The following is an 18,409-nucleotide window of genomic DNA, read 5'->3' as shown; positions in this document are numbered from 1 at the left end:
ATGATTTGTTAGGAGCTAAGCTTTCTTTTAGGTGCTTTTTGAGATCTGATAATGTGGTAAACGTGTGGCCTTCTAACATTTGCCTTGCTCTACCTCTCAATTTTGAAATTACTAACCTTAAATACTGTGGCTCTTGTTCTCGTGGAAGTAGCGTAAATCCGTTATCCACGTCCTGAAGAAACTCTTTAAGATGCATATTAGTTCCGTCATATTCGGGTATGTGCATGACCGCTCTAGCTATATTTTGAGTCTGACTTGCCTCCATGACACCACGGGACACGTCCAACATTTGACGATCACGTTCCGCCTGCTGGACACGATAAAACTGGTCCAACGCCTTAATTCTAGCTTGCACGTCCTCAATAGCGAGAATCTGCTCTCTAGTTTGATTTAAATCGATCGACATTTTCGTATTTTACTTTTTATAGGTTTCAAAAGAAAAACTTCTAAAATAAATCTAATCTAAAGACTTCTCGAAGAAATTCTAGAAATTGTTACTCTAGTAACAATGGCTAGTTCCCCACCAGGGATGCCATTTTGTAAAGACCGTATTTGGTATAATGCGGGCTGCGCGAGTTCACAAATAATTATTTAGTTCGCGGAAACTAGCATAAGCTCGGGAGCTTTATTGTTACTAGGGAGTACTAGGGTTGAATGAATAATACTGAATGTCTGGGTGTATAATTTGTCTGTCTTTAAGCACGAGTGGACGCGTGCGCGGACAGTACGGCGCGGACTCTCTAATGCACTGTTGTTGTCTGGAGATGGGACCGGCGCGGACTTACTTGTGCGCGGACACTCTTGTGCGTGGACGGTGTATTGTCTACTCTTGATGGTTTCGTTCGGACTTCGATGTATCCGAGTTCTCTATCGTAGTGCTATCTCTCTTACCTTTGTGATTTCGATGATGATTTAGTAGGAGCTATTGACTTTCTATTTGAGGATATGATTTATGGTGGTTTCAATTAATTTATTACTCGCTGAATTTGTATTTTGTATTATTTGTTATTGATTTATTTTTAATTGACCCAGAGCACTTCACAGACGTTTGATGTTCGACATTTATCTAATAGTTTCGTTGATAGTATCGTATTTAAAATATGTAGTGTAAAGACTTACAATTATAATCTTAGTAGGTACGCAGGATTTTTCTACGATCCGTACGTGGCCAATACTGATTGAGTTACTCTACACGATTACTCGTGGCAATAAAATATGTTGATCAACTGCACTGCTAACGCCGGAGATTCCACTCGACGGACCTTAGCTTGTACTTCTCTCTACGGTGTGAGTCTGGATTCAAAGGGCTTTCCGGTGATTGTTATGCCGAGGGACGGATTTAGCACGCTCCCAAGGTGTTGGACGGATTTAGCACGCTCCAAGCACTAACACAATCAAACACCGCCGCTTCTCCTTAGAATCAACTACAACCGATAGTGAGCAAGTAACTACGCAAAAAAGGTGCTGCGTGGATCGGCTCCAGGGTTTTTAAAGCCTCGGTGTCGATGCAAGCAGTTTTGTAATTTAGATGAAGAAGATCGCGGTCGCCCAATCAGCACCGGCCACACAGGATCGTCGCGTATGTCTTGCAATCGTGTTTCGCGCGCGAGGAGTGCTGACGCGAAGGTCAGAGCACTCGCTCCGATTTTCTGCGCTCGGTAGTGTATTGTCGCAATCGGTACAGCTCTCGTTGGTTTGTGTGTATGTGGATGCCGTCTATTAGGCGTTATACGCATTCGTACTATAGGTATATAAACGTGGGACATTACACTTTTAACAGACTTAGAAATGTTGGATACATTTGACACAACATTATCCATAGAGTCCAGCCTGTCTCGGATGTTCTCCCATATGCTTTCTCGTTTTCGCTCAGCATCCCGGATTGTATTCTAGATCTCGAGAGCTTCTTTTCCTGCTTTCTCTCATTGCTCGGTTAAATTTTCCACGCTTGATAATAGTTTTCATTCCGGTATGTGCCCGACTACCGTCGATCCCCCCGTCTATGAAGGCAGCTAACATGGACCCAATACATGACTGTAAGCGGTGCCAGACTGGGAACATCATACCAGAGTATAGCACGCGATACTACCCTAGCCCACATCCACTATCTCGAACCTCCCACCCTGAACAAAGTGCTTGGCTCTCTGGAGAGTTTCTGGCAGACATCAAGCAATATCACGCACTCGCCTTAGCTGATTGACCGGTACTGGCTATGTGACCAGCCTCCCGTCTTGCCGTCAGCGGGAGCCTCTTTATTTCTGCTCTACCCTCCGAGGTATATAACCCAGCGAGCTCTACTCCATCCACCACCCAGGAGACGCGCCACATACCCGCATGATGTGTGTATGTGTGTGTGTATGTATACCGTAATATTTCTAGTACTACTCCGCCAATATCAATAAAATTTGACATGCATATCTATTTTTGGATTCTGAATTTGGGAAAAACAATTATTTTTTATTTTCTCTAACATTTTTTTTTCATGGCCATTTTTTGATTTTTGATAAACACTACTACTGAGACTCCATTAAAATTTCAAGTGATTTGACCACTTATTTTTTCAATAATAAATCAAAATCTGAAAAAATGAGTTTTATAGCACAGTGTGGCTAAAATCCGCTGTTAAGTCTCGCCTATTCGTGACTAAAGTAGTCCTTTTTTACACCGTGTTTATCACACTCGCTACGCTCGGGTGCTAACTATGCCGTGTAAAAAAGAACCATTTAAGTCACACGTATCGTAACGTACTATTATAGCACAGTGTGGCTAAAATCCGCTGTTAAGTCGCGCCTATCTGTGACTAAAGTAGTCCTTTTTTGCACCGTGTTTATCACACTCGCTACGGTCGTGCGCTAACCTCACGGTGCAAATAAGGACTACTTTAGTCACGAATAGGCGAGACTTACGGACTTTAGCAGTCTGTGCTATAAAATTTTATATGATATTCTTTTGTGCCTTGATTACGGACGTAAACAGGCCTTATTGCACTTGAGATTTTGAGAAAAAGTAGAGATTTTATGTGTTTGGCTAAGTGCATTGCGCAGCTTTCAAACCCCCTATGGTTCTTAAGATATCAAGGTTTCAATTTTTTTTTGAAAATTTTTTGATTTCCTATATCTCTAAAACAATGTAGTCAAATGCTCTAAAATTTTATTTGGTGATTCACCATAAAAAAAGCTATCGGCTGCTGAAATTTTAAACGATTTCGTCAAGCGCTTCTTAACTAAAGAGCTAAAATATAAAAACGGATTTTTCTCAAAACTTTTGCTTCCTCTAAAGAATACTTTATTTATTTGACCTATAAATTTAGTTGGAGGAAGCTATGTGCCAATGAATTGGCAGCGGTTTCCTACTTTGGATCGCAGACAACTTTTTACCTATGTATCCTTTTTTATCGAACTACAGCTCAAATTGAAGCTCTTATCTTGTACTTCGATTTTAATAATGTACATTTTTTGTTTGTGCCCTCTGACATCGAGTACATGTCGTTGAACACAGGCCTCTTTTTGCTTACTTTTCTTACATCAGTTTTCTATAAGTGAAATCAGACTGGCTGACAAAACGAGTGCAATCCTTTTGATGAATATACATTTTACTTCCTCCTAGAGGAAGCTTTGTAATAGTAAAATTTTGAGTTTTTTCAAAACTTCTAGAAAATACTTTTTAGTGTATTAGAATTTCAAATCAAGTGTTTTTAGAAAATGTCCGTATGGATATGGGTGTGTGTGTGTGTACACCGTTGTTCAGTTCATTTTTAATTAGTTAAGTAGTGTAGATGCGGGTTTGGGTATTTGAATTCTGCGCGCTCTCCATTGCGATGTTGAGCAGCGCGCGCGCCGCCAGCCCCGTTCGCGAGCGCGCGTTCGACCCGCGCGCGCTCACTTCTGTTAGGACCGCCAAACGACTAGTACGTTTGGCTTCCTTGCGCTTCTCTACCTTTGCTTTGTAAAGTGAATGTGAGATCTGCCCTTCTAAGAGCAATCAGTGTTCATTTCGTCGTGCTTTAGTGTTCTTGCGTTTTGCGGATATTTCGCGATCGCGTCGTTCGCGTGTGTGTCTGGTGCGCGTGTGTGTCTTGAGGCGTTAGGCTAAGGCTTTAGGAAGGTGACCACGTTGTGTACGTTATTCCTTTCAGGGCGAGCGAGCTGCGGCAACACCTTGTTGCCCTCGTGCCAAGCGTCCGGCTCCCCGAGACGTCAGGGCGCGCTTGGTACACGGTTGCGGACCATCTTCTCGTTCCCCAGGCTCGGCTTCCAGACCTCAGGGACCAGGACGGAAGCAGCGGCGGACTACGTCGAGGCCAGCTCAGAGTCTTCTTCAGCTGCAGCTTATTTATTTGCGATATTGCGGTAAGAGAGCTCTCTGCGTGCGTCAAAGGTACCTCGCGTCTTTGCGTTTCTGCGTTAGTCTTTTTGGATAAGTTTTTCTTCTCTAGAGTCACTTTTCTTTTCTTTCATTTGTATAATTTTCTTTTCTTATTTTCAATAAAGCTTACACTTGCTGAGGCTTTTCCCTCTTATCCGTGAGGGTTTTTACGCCACAGCAATCTACAACTTTTACATTAAAGGTTTTTATGTAAAATGCACAGCCTCAAAGTTTTATGATAAATACTGGTTTATTGCTATAAAAAAATCGATTTTGGGTAGATAGGCTATAGGTATACCAGAACATAGGCATACTAAAATACCCCCTCTCCTCTCAGAGTGTTTTGGTACCCGGTGAAAGAGGAGGGATCCCCTCTCTCTCCAAGATACTAAAACACCCTTTCTCCTCTCAGAGTGTTTTAGTACCCGATGAGAGAGTGGGGATAATTTTTCCTTATTATGTTTTGGAATGCCTATAACGTTCTCTACTTTTTTTTTTAATTTTTTTTTATTTTTTTTTCTTTTATTTTACTTTACAGTTTATGCTGATAGAACAATTTCATGAGTTTAACGTTGTGCAATGTACAGGTCGTCTTATAGCTTGGATTATGATTTGTGCATACTGTGACGCACTTAAAAGATGGTTTTGACGGATAGCCGTACTGTTCAATATTGTGAACAGGAAATTTGAATCGTTGAAGCCATTTCTGTTTTAATGCACCCATGACAACAATTTTTGATGCATCATGTAAAGCGTCACGAATCAAGTTTCCAATTTAAGAGTAGTCATGTCCATCCGTTTTCCACCTGATGCCATGATATTTATGTTTGAGCCATTTGTTTTCCCTTTGCATTTTGTCTGAGAGTTTTTTCCATGAGAAGGGATTTTTGAATGTTAGAACAATAGGATCTGCACTATTTTCCTTGAGAGATATGATTGCTAATTCCTTTAGAATATAATCTTCTTCGGTTTGCTTGAAACCAGTCATGTCTACTGCATACTCCATTTTCCGATGCAGCTTAGACGAGCTTCTTGACATCTCCACTAATAGGATTGTACTGAACGATGCGATCGTGTAAGATCAGACAGTAGGCTGAAGTGTTAGCAGGAAAATCTTTCTTAGCCTCAAACTCCAGACATACATCGACAGGAGCGCTCTTGGGAGATTCGTTTTGTCGTGAACAGTCAATAACTACGAGTGCTGCAAAGTTGAGAAACAAAGACTTTGTCAACAGCGGTTGCGGATCTCTTCCATAGTAGGATTTTTGAAAATTAGCGTACATATCATAGAGAATGGTAAACTGATTTTTAGCTATGTCGAGATTCATATTGTTGTATGGATAATATTGTGAATTCAAGAAAAGTTTCACATTACTCAACTCACAATGGTCAAATCGACTGGCGTTTGCAGTTCTCAATGATATTCTCTTTGTATGCAGTCCAAGAATCACAAAACGAGGTTTTTCCAATTGATTTGATGTTTTCACTGTCCAGACGTGTTTAGTAGTGCTTGGGAGAAGAGGATATTCAAATAACTCCCAAGAACGGAAACACATGGAGATAGGATTATCTTTACCAATGAAATTCAATAGCTGGATTTGTTGTTTATCAGATGCAACAACATATGGCATCAACCACTCTATCTTTGATACTTTTACTTCGTAATCTTCATAAGTAGTTACACCAGATGCTATAGTACCTTCCTGCATTATTACGTTCAAGTCACTTCTCGATCTTGTGAGAAGGAGCTCATGCTTCATATTAACTATAATCTTTTTATAGTCTTCTGCAAAACCCAAGATCATACTCAGCGGAATCACAACGTCAAAATTTCCCTTGTCATCTACGACCGATTTGATATTGTCTTGAATACCAAGCCAGCCTGCATTCTCCAGCATATCATTCTGATTCAAATTAAATGAAATCAATCCTTTCATAATACTGCTCAGACCAACATTTTTACTTTTATCTATCTCCACAGCATTAATCTCATAACGAATTTTATCAAACGGATGACAAATGGCATTGTTAACAAATTTAGTTTTAGCAAGTGCTGCTGATCCCCCTTTTACTTGCAACTTTCCACATATATGGATAGAGCTGCGCGATGGTAAGAAACATAGATCTTGCTGTTGGATAGAAATACGAATTTCATCACTGTTGTCAAAGCTTAATGATGAGTATGGTTGATGTGCGTCTACTTCGTAATGAGCAATAGACTCATCGAATGCGATACCTGATCGAATGCTTAGAATTTCGTCCATTTTTCTGGAAACAGCAAAGAATTATACACGTGAATTTTTTCCACGAACTTTTAGTCCTAGACTTTTCAGAAACTGAATGCTCTTGCGTGTTAACGGTTTGAGTTTCTTCGGTCGACTGATGACTGGTTGCCATGATGACTGATTTATATATGATCCAGAATTGTAAACGATGCCCATTATACAGATTTGAAGTGAAGTCTAATAGTGATTTCCTCTCCTCGAAAATTCACTAAATTTCCACCCTGATCGACAATTTGAATTTGTAGATGATCTATGCACTTGACACTGACCGGTAGATATATGACGTGTGACGGAACTTCTATTATTTTATATCCCGAAGGCACTCTGGGAAAGAACTCATGGATTGTATGAACTTTCTGATTATTGATATAAGGACCTCCAGTAATATTGCACTCAACTCTGAGTGCATTGATTCTCAATATTTTCACTGGTAAATCAGAGCTGTGTTGAATGTTCTCTTCGAGAGTGCGAGGAGCAAAGCCAAGGAAACGGTCTATGGAATCGTGAGGTGTGAGATCTATCGGATGACAACAGAGAATTTTACTTCTAAGAGTATTGTTGTTAGCTTTCAAAGAGAATTCGATTCCTTTGGATTTCAAGGTTGCTTGTAAAAATTGATTAATAGCATCAATCTCATAACTGCCAGTAGGAATATTAATAATAATATCTCCGTTTAAATGCAGTTTATTAATTGAATAGTCAACATTGTGAATAGAGTTAAATGATAAAAGTTCAACTAAACCCAAGACAAAATTTATATGCTTCGATAGTTCAATCGAAGGAAAATATTGCGCTTCTAAGACAGATGAGTTTCCTGAGAGACTCAGAGTGAAGCTATCTTCCATGACTGATCGGAAGATAATGATTCCATTCGTCAGTGAGCACCTCTTTTATAGTCTCCCAGCTAAGAAAAAAAGACAAAGATGGCCACATATAAAAGAGTCAAAATTTGTATAGTTGTATTTCACTTCTTGCACGTTAAAATACAACATGAGATCGTTAGGAGGTTTAAGATCACCAAAACTATCAAAACAAATCACTTCAGGACCACGTTTGCGATAGCAAACCCAGTGAGTGCCTCTATTTTGAAAGTCGTCCAAGTTTACCACTGCTTACTCATTATGCCATGGACCGCCGGGAGGTAGATTATTTCTCATGAAAACACCTCGGAAATCTGAGATTTTCATCATACGAGCATATTTTTTTAGATCATAGTCAGTCAGTGCATGATTTGGCAAAGTTAAATCGAAGTTTTTTTTTTCTACTGACTTGATGACCACTGCCGATATGAGGTTTCATAAATAACCCCATTCCAGTTTTATAGGGCTTAAGATGAAGACCTTTGCCTAAAGCAATAGCTTCCATGGTCTTATTATGCCTCTTACTTTCTTCATGATTTTTCTGCGCAGCTTTAGCATCATTAACTGCTTTAGCTATTCCAGCAGCACCTCCTGCTAGAGCACCGGTGGCACTTAGTCCTGCGAACAATGGAATGAGAAAAGGAAGAACTCCACCAATTTTTGATGGAAGCGGCAGAACACGTGGAATGATAACTTTTTTCTTTCCACCTACACTTTTAACAGCTTGACGTGCACCCTTCAAGGCTGATTGAATAACCTTGCGAGAATGTTTACTTGCTGTCATTGATTTTTTAGCTACAGTCACTAACTTATTAAATTTCAATCCCATTCCGGTTTTTCCTTTTAATTTCATAGCATTGCTAACAGCAAAAGCAAAAGCTTTTTCACCAAGACTAGCATCCTTGGCTCTGACACGTTGCATAGCTTCCTCAGCAAGCTTCTTGTCTGCAGCTTTACGATCTCCGTTTTTATCGGAGTAAACAATGTCATGTTTTTTACACGCCTGATCAAGCGGATTAATGCCAGGATCTCCTCTTTTCATTCGCTTTTTCAGTTTGGTTCCGGGACCGCAGTATTGATATCCAGGAAGATGCATTTCAACAGGTAAGTTATTGATAACTTTATCAAGCGATCCATAGCCTTTCGGATGTTTCTGAGATTTATGTATGATCATCTCTCTTCGAGCGTTGATTCACAACTGACGTTCATGGTATAAAAAGGGCGTTTATATTTCAAGAGCTCAATGTTATATCTGACTCTGTTGAGTTAACATGGATTTTACCGGGTAGAACGTCAAACTCCCCGTGACAAATTTCGATTTTGGAAAAGAGAAAAGAAAAAAGCGTCATGGGGAATTACTACCAGATAGTATACGAGCAGTATTCTGTGGGCCATCGAACTGTGGAAAAACAAATAGTTTATTGGCTTTAATAACACATCCCAATGGTCTTAGGTTTGAAAATTTGTATGTATACTCTAAATCCTTGAATCAACCAAAGTATCAATTTCTCAAAAATGTCCTGGATCCGATTGAAGGAGTATCATATCTTCCGTTCAGTGAGCATGAATCTGTAGTATCTCCGGATGAAGCCCTTCCAAATTCAATTATGATTTTTGATGATGTGGCATGTGAGAAGCAGGATAACGTCAGAGCATTCTTCTGTATGGGGAGACATAAAAGTGTAGATAGTTTCTATCTATGTCAATCTTATGCTCATATAGGAAAACATTTGATTAGGGATAATGTCAATTTGTTAGTAATTTATCGACAAGATGATGTAAATCGTAAACATATCTATGAAGATCATGTGAACACCGATTTAACTTTTAATGAATTTCGAAATCTTTGTTCTGAATGTTGGAAGAATGATAGATATGGATTCATTGTCATTGACAAAGATAGATCGATGAATGAGGGTAGATACAGAAAAGGATTTGACTGTTTTGCAATAAAAAAGTAATTATGGGTCTCTAACTTGCAGTTCAGTTGTAGACATCACCACGTCAACATGTCAGACTTCAAGAAAGAGAAGAATGTTCTTAGTGAGCTCTTGCGAGCTCGTGAGGCTATTAAAAAAAATACACTTTATTAAAACAGGAGAAAGATGATTTTGAAAAAGTCATCGGTGATACTCTAAAACCAGTCATCTCACCACTTGAGAAACTTGTTGAGATGCAAAGTGAAAGCACACTGCAGCAACCATTTAATCATATTTTGGATAGAAACAGCGGCAGTAAGAAAATGAAAAAACGAATGAAAATCGATCGATCAAGTTTGCTCAACGATCAAAATAAGAACAATAAATCAAATTTATTGGATTATACTGTTTATGATTATGATGATGATGATGATGATGATGATGTTTATGACACAATAACCAATTCTACATTTAGATCCGCGAGTGGAAAAAAATGAATCAGCTGAAGACTTTTTATCATTGCTAGATAAAAGCCGTAGAACGATTGATAATATATACGGAGTGCGAAAGGTTGATGAAGTGTATATGATTGGTGATTCAGAAATTGAATTTGATGATAAATATGTTAAAGTCAGAAATGAAAGTTATCCTAAAACGAGTGGACTGATGGAATTGCTATTTAAAAAATATCCGGATGATCTTCTTCTGAGCTCATCAGATCGTGCAAATTATCGCAAGATTTTGGAAGCAACAAATGCTCATCGGAAAAAATTCAGCAAAGATGAATCTATACGAATGTCGAGAAGTAATAAATATAAGAATATTTTAGCACCAATGTTCCGCAGCACTCCACGTAAAAAGAACAGTAGCAGCGGAGGAGGTCTCATACCTAAATATAAAATAGTTAAGAAAAATTCTTCCATTGATCTCGTCTTCTGGGATGATCCAAACGAGCTTACTGAGAGACTTCGATTATTGATTGCCGAACGATCAGCTGGAAATAATAATCACGTCAATGAAATCCAGTCGATTATTGAGGAATTACGTGAAGCTGGGCAAGTTATAGAAGAATATAAGCAGCAAGTTGAAAAACATCAATTGGAAGTAAATGCAAAATTGCGTTATCTTTATAGTACAACTCTTCGCAATTACTCTGGTGTTGATTATATCATTGAAGAAGTGAATAAACAATTAAAAGTTCGTATAGACGAATTTCCAGATGGATTTTCATCTACTGTAAAGGAAGATGGAACATCATAGAGTAGCTGAAGAGCTGCACAAGCCAGCACGTCGGCGATACAATAGAAGAAAATATGACATACGTGGAATAGACGAGACTTGGCAAGCGGATCTTGTAGAAATGATACCATATTCTAAAGAAAACAAAGATTTTCATTACTTACTCACTGTCATAGATATATTGTCAAAGTATGCATGGGCCATGCCAGTCAAGTCAAAGAGTGGTAATGATGTTACTGCAGCTATGAAGTTAATACTAAAAGAAGGACGACTACCGAAGAATCTACAAACTGACCAAGGAAAAGAATTTTACTATTCAATTTTTCAAAAACTTATGAAGAAGCACAATATACACTTATACTCTTCGCATAGTAATCTTCATGCAAGTATATGCGAACGATTCAATAGAACATTAAAAAATGCAATGTGGACAGAATTCAGCAAACAGGGAAGCTATAAATGGTTGGATATTCTACCTAACTTACTCAAAGCATACAATTTGAGAAAACATCGGACAACAGGAATCGAGCCTCAAAATTTCCAAATGAAAAGTCGCCAGTGAAAAAACCGAAATTTAAAGTAGGAGATAAAGTACGAATAAGTAGGATAAAAAATGTTTTTGAAAAAGGTTACACACCAAACTGGTCTACTGAAATTTTTACAATAACGCGGGTTGTCAAAACTAATCCGACAACATACCACCTCAAAGATTATAACAATAAAACCGTCTCAGGTGGCTTTTATGAAACAGAAATTCATAAAACTATGTATCCTGAAATTTATCTAGTAGAAAAAGTATTAAGAAAAAGTGGTAAACGTGTATATGTTAAATGGCTAGGATTTAGTGACGAGCATAATAGTTGGATAAATAAAAATGAGATTCTTTAATGTAACTATATTAACAATTTATGTTCTTTTTTTTATGGATAAAAGGATCAGATTGTAGTAAATAAAAAAAGCAGATGTATTATGTTTATCATATTAAATTTATTCATGTATTATTATTATGTGTAAGTTAATAAAAAATATATCTTTGTAAAATCAATTTGTGATTTGTTCATTCTTATTGAGTACTAGAATCGAACTTAAAAGAAGATCCACCCAGATATTTTAAAAATAAACAAAGTTTATTTGCACTATTGCAGAGTGAATTGAAAAACGCTTCATCTTTCAGAATAGCCGATGAAATCTTCTCTGGCAAGAAAACTTGAAAGCTGTCATCAAGTTCAGCAACAATCTTCGTACCGAACCTTGTCTTGACCTCTTTCAGTGCTGTCACCATATACTGATGATCTTTTTCCATGTCTGTTGCTCTTTTCTTTGGCAAGAACTCTCGCTCAGCAATCTTGTTGAGTGCAGATAGATCCATTCTGAAAAAAGCATAAATAAAAATTGATGTTAGAGAAAATTGTATTAAAGACAAGTAATGAGGGAGAACTATGAAATATAACTTACTTATTATGAAGTTAGGTGAGCCTTGGTCTCTTTGTAGAAGGTTCGTTGTTCGCTTCGATTTCTCGAATGTGCTCCTCGTTGTTGTCCGTGCGTTCATATAGCCCATTTCCCACCACAATTCCTGCCCTTTCCATTGCCTCTAGTAAGATATCCCTTCTCTCTTCTGATTCTAATCTTATCTTATCTAATGATGGATCCCATTCGTGCATGAACTCCTCAGGCACATCGTATTCAATTCTGATTTGTTCACCTTCATCCCCCCTCCCACTTTCTCCCTCTCTTTTTTCTTCTGCATCATTGCCAATGGTTACCTCATCCTCCCTCTCATTTTCTCCCTCTCTTTATTCTTCTGCTTCATTGCCATTAGCTGCATTGTATCCCCTCTCCTCCGCTTCCCCCTCTACATGCATTGCAGCTTGCGTCATCTGTTCTTCCATAATTCTGTAATGACCCCAGGGCAAAGTATTTGTACTATGAGGTAATAAGTATCTTTTATCATTGTCAGGACTTAGAGCAATTTTTTCTTGTTTTTCAGTATGGACTATGTGTAATTTTGAACGAATATTGCACTGCTCACGTTTTATAATAACAAGATCTTGAAGACATTTTCGATAATCTTCCAATGTGATTGATTTCTTTACTACATTGGACTTTATCCCTTTGGCTTTTTTCACTGTCTCAGCTCCATCAATCAAAATACTATACATTTTGCTTCTTAAACCTACGAACTCTGTCATAATCTTGCCACAGCATTCGTCTTTCATCAATCCAGGAACTTTTTTATTAACACGCGGAATTTCAAACTGATTATTCTCATCATAATCAGAAGTATCAAACTTGTGTATATCTTCTTTCATTATTTGATACATATCAATGTCCGCAACTTCGTATATTAAACTATCTGCATCTGTATAAAGAAGTTTACATTTTTCTCCTACTCGTTGTTTCATATATGAATAATGAAAATCATATACTAATGTTTTTGACAAATCGAGAATACAGAGACCAACATAAATTGGTTTCTTGATTGTTATACTTGTCTTCTTTAGCTGAATAGCAACTAAATTTTCATCAAAGATTGCACAACTATGAAAATTTGGTTGAGCTATACGTGCTTCTGCTCCATATCGACCTGTAAATTTATTCACTAAACGCACATCAACGCGAGATCGCGCTCTCTCTCTCTCTCTCTCTCTCTCTCTCTCTCTCTCTCTCTCTCTCTCGATACACTTTCCATAGACAGCATTAATTAATAATTTATAAAACAGTTTTTCAATTTCATTCTTGGACTGCTTTCTTTTCTCTGTATTTAGTTCGACATATGGTTTGAGCCAGGCCTTCTGCTCAAAACTCAAAATTCTATGCACCTTTTTCAGTCGAAGTCCATTATCTATCGCCTGTTTCAGTGCTCGATAATGAATTACATACCTTGTCTTATCATTCAAAGTAGTTAGAAGTTTCTTCTGTTTAGAGCCAGGTGGTGTACGATGCTCTGCGCAAAAAGGGAGATCTCGATGATCATCGTGTACTTCTTCAGGATACTCTAAGTCAACTTCAGCAAAATAGCCTACATCAGAATCTGGTGGTGTATTGAAAAAACATGTATTTGTCTCATATTCTATCCATTTAAATTTTCCAACTGGCAAAGGTTGTACCATTGCCCATCCATAAAGATTATTTATATCAAAATATAAGAGAGTCTTTGTTTTCTGCTCCTTATCATATGAAGGTCCCATATATGGATTATTTACCTTGGCATACCGATTACAACATTGACTTATTCCACCTCGAATCCCTGCTTCAATAAACATCAGCATGTCAATATCTGTAAGAAGCTCCAATTCCACCTTTGTCATTTTTAGAGCTGCTGAAAATGTGAGACCTGGAGTCGCGTAAAAGTGTGCAGGACATAAACTATACGCTTTCAGAGATGTCTCTCGAAAACTTTCGAAGACGTCAGCTAATAATAAAACATCTGTTTTCAAGTACAAATCTGAATATTTACCCAAAGTTTTTATAGTAAACATATTCCAGACTTGAACAGCATGATTGTAATCTTTCTCAGTAATATGTGAATCTTTTAATTTGTTGTAAAATTCATTTTTTCTGGTAGTTTTGATGTCATTAGTTTATCTAATTCATTAACAAAATCATATGGAAATATGCCTTTGCGTCTAAGAAGATTGATTTTTTCATCCGTGAAGCCATCAGATCGAAACTCATTTACTGCTATCGGCACGTTTGCGACGCTGTGCCTCCCAACACAGGTGCGCAACACCTAGAGCCTCGCATGCACTAGGATTTTTCTAAACGTAGGATTTGACCGCGATCATCACGTTTGGGAGAACGCTAGGGAGAGGGGAAAATGATCACACACAATGGTTAAGTTTTATTGCACATGTATTTCGCCCAGCCCTTCCCTACAACACGGTGGCTGTAGTGCCTCCCGCGCACAGTTTCGCCACGCAGGGCTTACGCTGGGACGCTCAAACACGAGCCACGCTCGTGCAGCAGACGGCGGGCCACAGGCCCAGGTCCAGTCCGCTGACGGCTGTCTCTCTCTCTCTCTCTCTCTCTCCCTCACTCTCTCTCTGTGTCTCTCTCTCTCTCTCCCTCACTCTCTCTCTGTCTCTCTCTCTCTCTCTCTCTCTCTCTGTCTCTCTCTCTCTCTCTCGCTCGCACACGTACGCGCTCGACTCGGCTCTCGCGCGGCCAGTGTGATCTCTCTCTCTCGCGCGCGCGCGCGCGGGCTATGCCTCCCGCTTGTGGCAAGCCCGACCTGCTGCAGCCGCGCAGCTATAGGGTTTTCTCTCGCGCTGTCTCTATCTCACGCACACGCGTCTCCTCGCACTGCTCTCTCTCTCTCTCTCTCTCTCTCTCTCTCTCTCGCGTGCGCTGGCCAGACGCCTCGCGCAGAAGACGTCTTGGTGTGCGCCCGCACTGCACACCAACACCCTGGTCTCTCGAGTTCTCTCTCTCTCTCTCTCTCTCTCTAGTGTGCCCGCAACACACTCGCCTCACTCTCGGATCTCTCTCTCTCTCTCTCTCTCTCTATCTCTTTCTCTCTCTCTCTCTCTAATACTTTCTTACTCGCTCTCTCCCTGGTGGACGTCCGTCGGTGCTCCCGCCGGCGCCTCCCTGACTCTCGTGGACCTGGTGACGGCTAGCTTCCTCGGCTCTCCCACGCCAAGGCTGCTGGTTGCTCTGGTCCTCCGGACAATGATGGCGGACTGGCTAGCTTCCTTCCTCTCGTGCGGATGGTTGCTGGCTCGTCCGGGCGTCGGCACTTGCTCGTGCCAACGCGCTGCACCTATGACTCTCTCACACTCTCGCACACTCGCACAACCTCGGGAGACTTTCCCGATTCTCCTCGTAACAGAGGAGGCTACGTATCTCTCTCGCACGTCGACGTACTCCGTCGACAGTCGTGAGAGAACTCCCCGATTTCCCGCTCGTTCTCGCGCTCACTCTCCACTCGCGCTCGTCGGGCCCGCGCATCTTCCTCGCGCCTGATTGGCTGGCAGTCCGCGCGGATAGCGAGTCGCACATCGGCGCCCACTGATTGGCTCGCGACATGCGGAGGACCAATCAGCGCGCGCGCCGTCGAGGCTCACTCTCGCGCCAACGATGCTCACTCTCGCGCTAACGTGGACGGTTAGCCGGCCCGTTCCTCGAACTCGAGGTCAGGCTGGCACCGACAACAACAATCCAACTCGCTTGTTTCTTCCGCGCACTCAGAGCTTGGCCGCATCGAACGAGATTCCTCGTATCGACGCGGCTGCGACGTTTGCAACGTCGCATGCAAGTTTCTCCAATGATGATGGTAAAAAACGCCATGAATCTATAAATCTAAAACTGATGTCCAATTCATCAATGTACTTTGTAAATGAAATATAGTTTTCCTTATTATGAGGTATCAGAGAAACTCGTCCTTTCATCAATGTAGAAGTAGCGATTTCATTCAAAATGAAGTGTGTGTCATAATTGAGGTTATGAAAAATAACTGGCACAAATCTCGAATTCTTATAATTCAAATTACATGAATTATGAGCTGCACCTCTGAAACTGAAGAAAAAAATTAGGCTAAAAAATTTAGTAAATTCAATTTTTCAAAGTAATTAAAGTGACAACATACCGACCCGTAAGATGACAATGATCTCGTACTGCAAGTTCATCACCATGGATTGGTTTTCGACATATATCACATATCGTTGCCCTTCGAAAAGATAATTCTTCCAAGTCTGTAAGTTTTAATGGTTTAGGATTTTTGTAGAGTAGTTCAATCTGCTCCCCGATTGATTTCAGCTCTTGAACAAACTATTCTGCAGGTGTCTTTTCATCTCTATTTTCTTGTCTGTATGATTTATAGCTAGATAATCCATCATCATAGCTACATTTTATATAGTAGCCTATGCTGTACGCTTCATGCAGTTGAAAAGCATTTTCATTTCCAGTATGCTTTAACATACATTCAAAATCTGCATAAATAACAAAAGTAACTTTTTCACTCTTACTTTAATCTTCAAATTTAAGAATGTTATTCTTAGAGGCAGGCAGATTTATCCGGCAACTATTCAAATTTTTACAGTTATTTTCGTGAGATTCCAATCTTTCTTCATTGTAAAATACTTGTAAACACCTTTCACGATGGTGAGATTTTATATAAGATTTAGATAATTGAGAACACAAAAGCCGGGACATATTTTTAATCCAAACATAGTGGTATTTAGGTAAGCTTCCATCATCATCGCGATTATTTCTTCATATTCGTTTATGTAAAAATCTTGAATCAAGAGCAAATTTACATGTTGATCCTTCTTCTCAGATGTAACATGACAAGGTGATACTTCGAATTTTGTACCATATTGCTTCAGCATGTATACATTTACTGAAATATCATTAAGTTTTTCAAATTTTACAATATTTTCTAGCTTTACTGGAAATTCTATATCACTAAAGTTTAACTTGTCTTCATGCACACGATATTGAGCAACTCGATGGGCGTTACTGACACTAGGATATATTGCTGAAAGTATAGCATACTTGAAACATTGATTGTCATAATTTCGAACATTGACGCACGCTTTTTTGCGTTCTATATACTTTGGAAGAGGAATGTAAGAAGACCCTTTAATTGGAGAATATTTTTTCATGTTTATACACAAACTTATGATACGTTTAAGAGTCCAGCCTGAGTCCTTTCCTTGAAATTCTTCTAACTGTGCAAGAATAGGCTCTTTGATATTGTCTTTAAACCATTCCTCTAAATTCGTTGACAAATATATCGTCGCACTTTCACTAGTAAAATATTTAATGTCCGTTGTTTCCTCTCCACTTTTCTGCATAGAAAATTCGGCGATGAAGTCAGAATTAACTTTCACTGCATTATGCTCATCTAAGCAGCTCTTTACCTTATCATTAAAGAGTTTTTGTGCATCGTTTAAAAAACTTAGAATATCAACATGTTTTATATTCACTACCACACCACTTCTAATTCTATTCTGAAAAGCTGACTGCACATCTCGCCACTCTACTCTAGCTTCAGTTTCTTCCTCCGCTTGTAAACTACCTCCACACCGAAGGTGTTGTTCGAATTCAACTTGTATGCACGACAAATGTGTTAAACAAGTTTGACACTTTTGTTTTTCTCCTCGCGTTAAATTCGCTTTATCAATTTTATCGTTCAATTCCTTTATCGTAGAATTATAAAGGTCCAGCCAATGATAAATATCTTCATCGCTCATATCATTTTTACTTTGTATGGTGTCACGAAGTAAGCCAACAAGACGTTCAAAAAAATCCATCGAATTCATCTTTACTTTTTACTGAAATATGACTAGAATATTATTCGTGAACTTGCACAAAACTATCACTTTACATCAAGGAAACGCAACTGACGAACTGTGATCGTTCAAGGAAGATGCTCCTTATTATACGCTCTTAAATAGGGAGAGAAGGTATTCTCGCAAAGGATCAATGGTAGAGTCGAAGAGCTAGTAGATAAGATTAAGAGAAAGATTTTCTCGGGAAAGACCAATGGTGTGGACGAAGAGTTCATAGATAAGATAAGAACGAAGATTTTCTTGAGAGGGGATGCATTTTCTTTCTTTTCATCCAATCCAAAATCGACTTTTAAAATCCTAGATAAGCCAGAGGCGGAGTTATGTATTATAAAAACAGAGAGTAAGAGTCTAGCTCAGATCATTTCTTACTGAATAGCAAGATGACTAGCGTGATTGATAGAAGTTCAAGTGAATATAATGTATTGTTTAGAAATACAATATTG

At 39.2% G+C, this 18,409-nt stretch overlaps 1 protein-coding gene across 1 annotated transcript; it reads right to left on the bottom strand.

Annotated features, from left to right (window-relative positions):
• Nucleotides 1-5,384: 5,384 nt before the first annotated feature.
• On the bottom strand, nucleotides 5,385-6,629 carry LOC116417886. The gene is made up of 4 exons (XM_031933002.1): nucleotides 6,567-6,629; nucleotides 6,161-6,494; nucleotides 5,750-6,064; nucleotides 5,385-5,566 (listed from the first exon to the last, which is right to left on the bottom strand). The coding sequence occupies exons 1-4, from the start codon at nucleotides 6,627-6,629 to the stop codon at nucleotides 5,385-5,387; spliced, it is 894 nt and encodes a 297-aa protein (XP_031788862.1).
• Nucleotides 6,630-18,409: the final 11,780 nt, after the last annotated feature.

This window comes from Nasonia vitripennis (assembly GCF_009193385.2).
Source record: "Nasonia vitripennis strain AsymCx chromosome 5 unlocalized genomic scaffold, Nvit_psr_1.1 chr5_random0004, whole genome shotgun sequence".
In the NCBI taxonomy this organism is placed as follows: Eukaryota; Metazoa; Arthropoda; class Insecta; order Hymenoptera; family Pteromalidae; genus Nasonia; species Nasonia vitripennis.
The sequence above is the reverse complement of the archived record's forward strand: the minus strand, read 5'-3'. Positions and strand labels throughout refer to the sequence as shown.

Bases quoted from the DNA above. Each gene is read 5' to 3' on its own strand.
- LOC116417886 (XM_031933002.1), bottom strand. From the start codon at position 6,629: ATGGACGAAATTCTAAGCATTCGATCAGGTATCGCATTCGATGAGTCT. The intron at 6,495-6,566 runs GTAGACGCACAT...TCTATCCAACAG, and splicing joins AGTCTATTGCTCATTACGAA to CAAGATCTATGTTTCTTACC. The intron at 5,567-5,749 runs GTGAGTTGAGTA...TCAACTTTGCAG, and splicing joins CGCCAGTCGATTTGACCATT to CACTCGTAGTTATTGACTGT.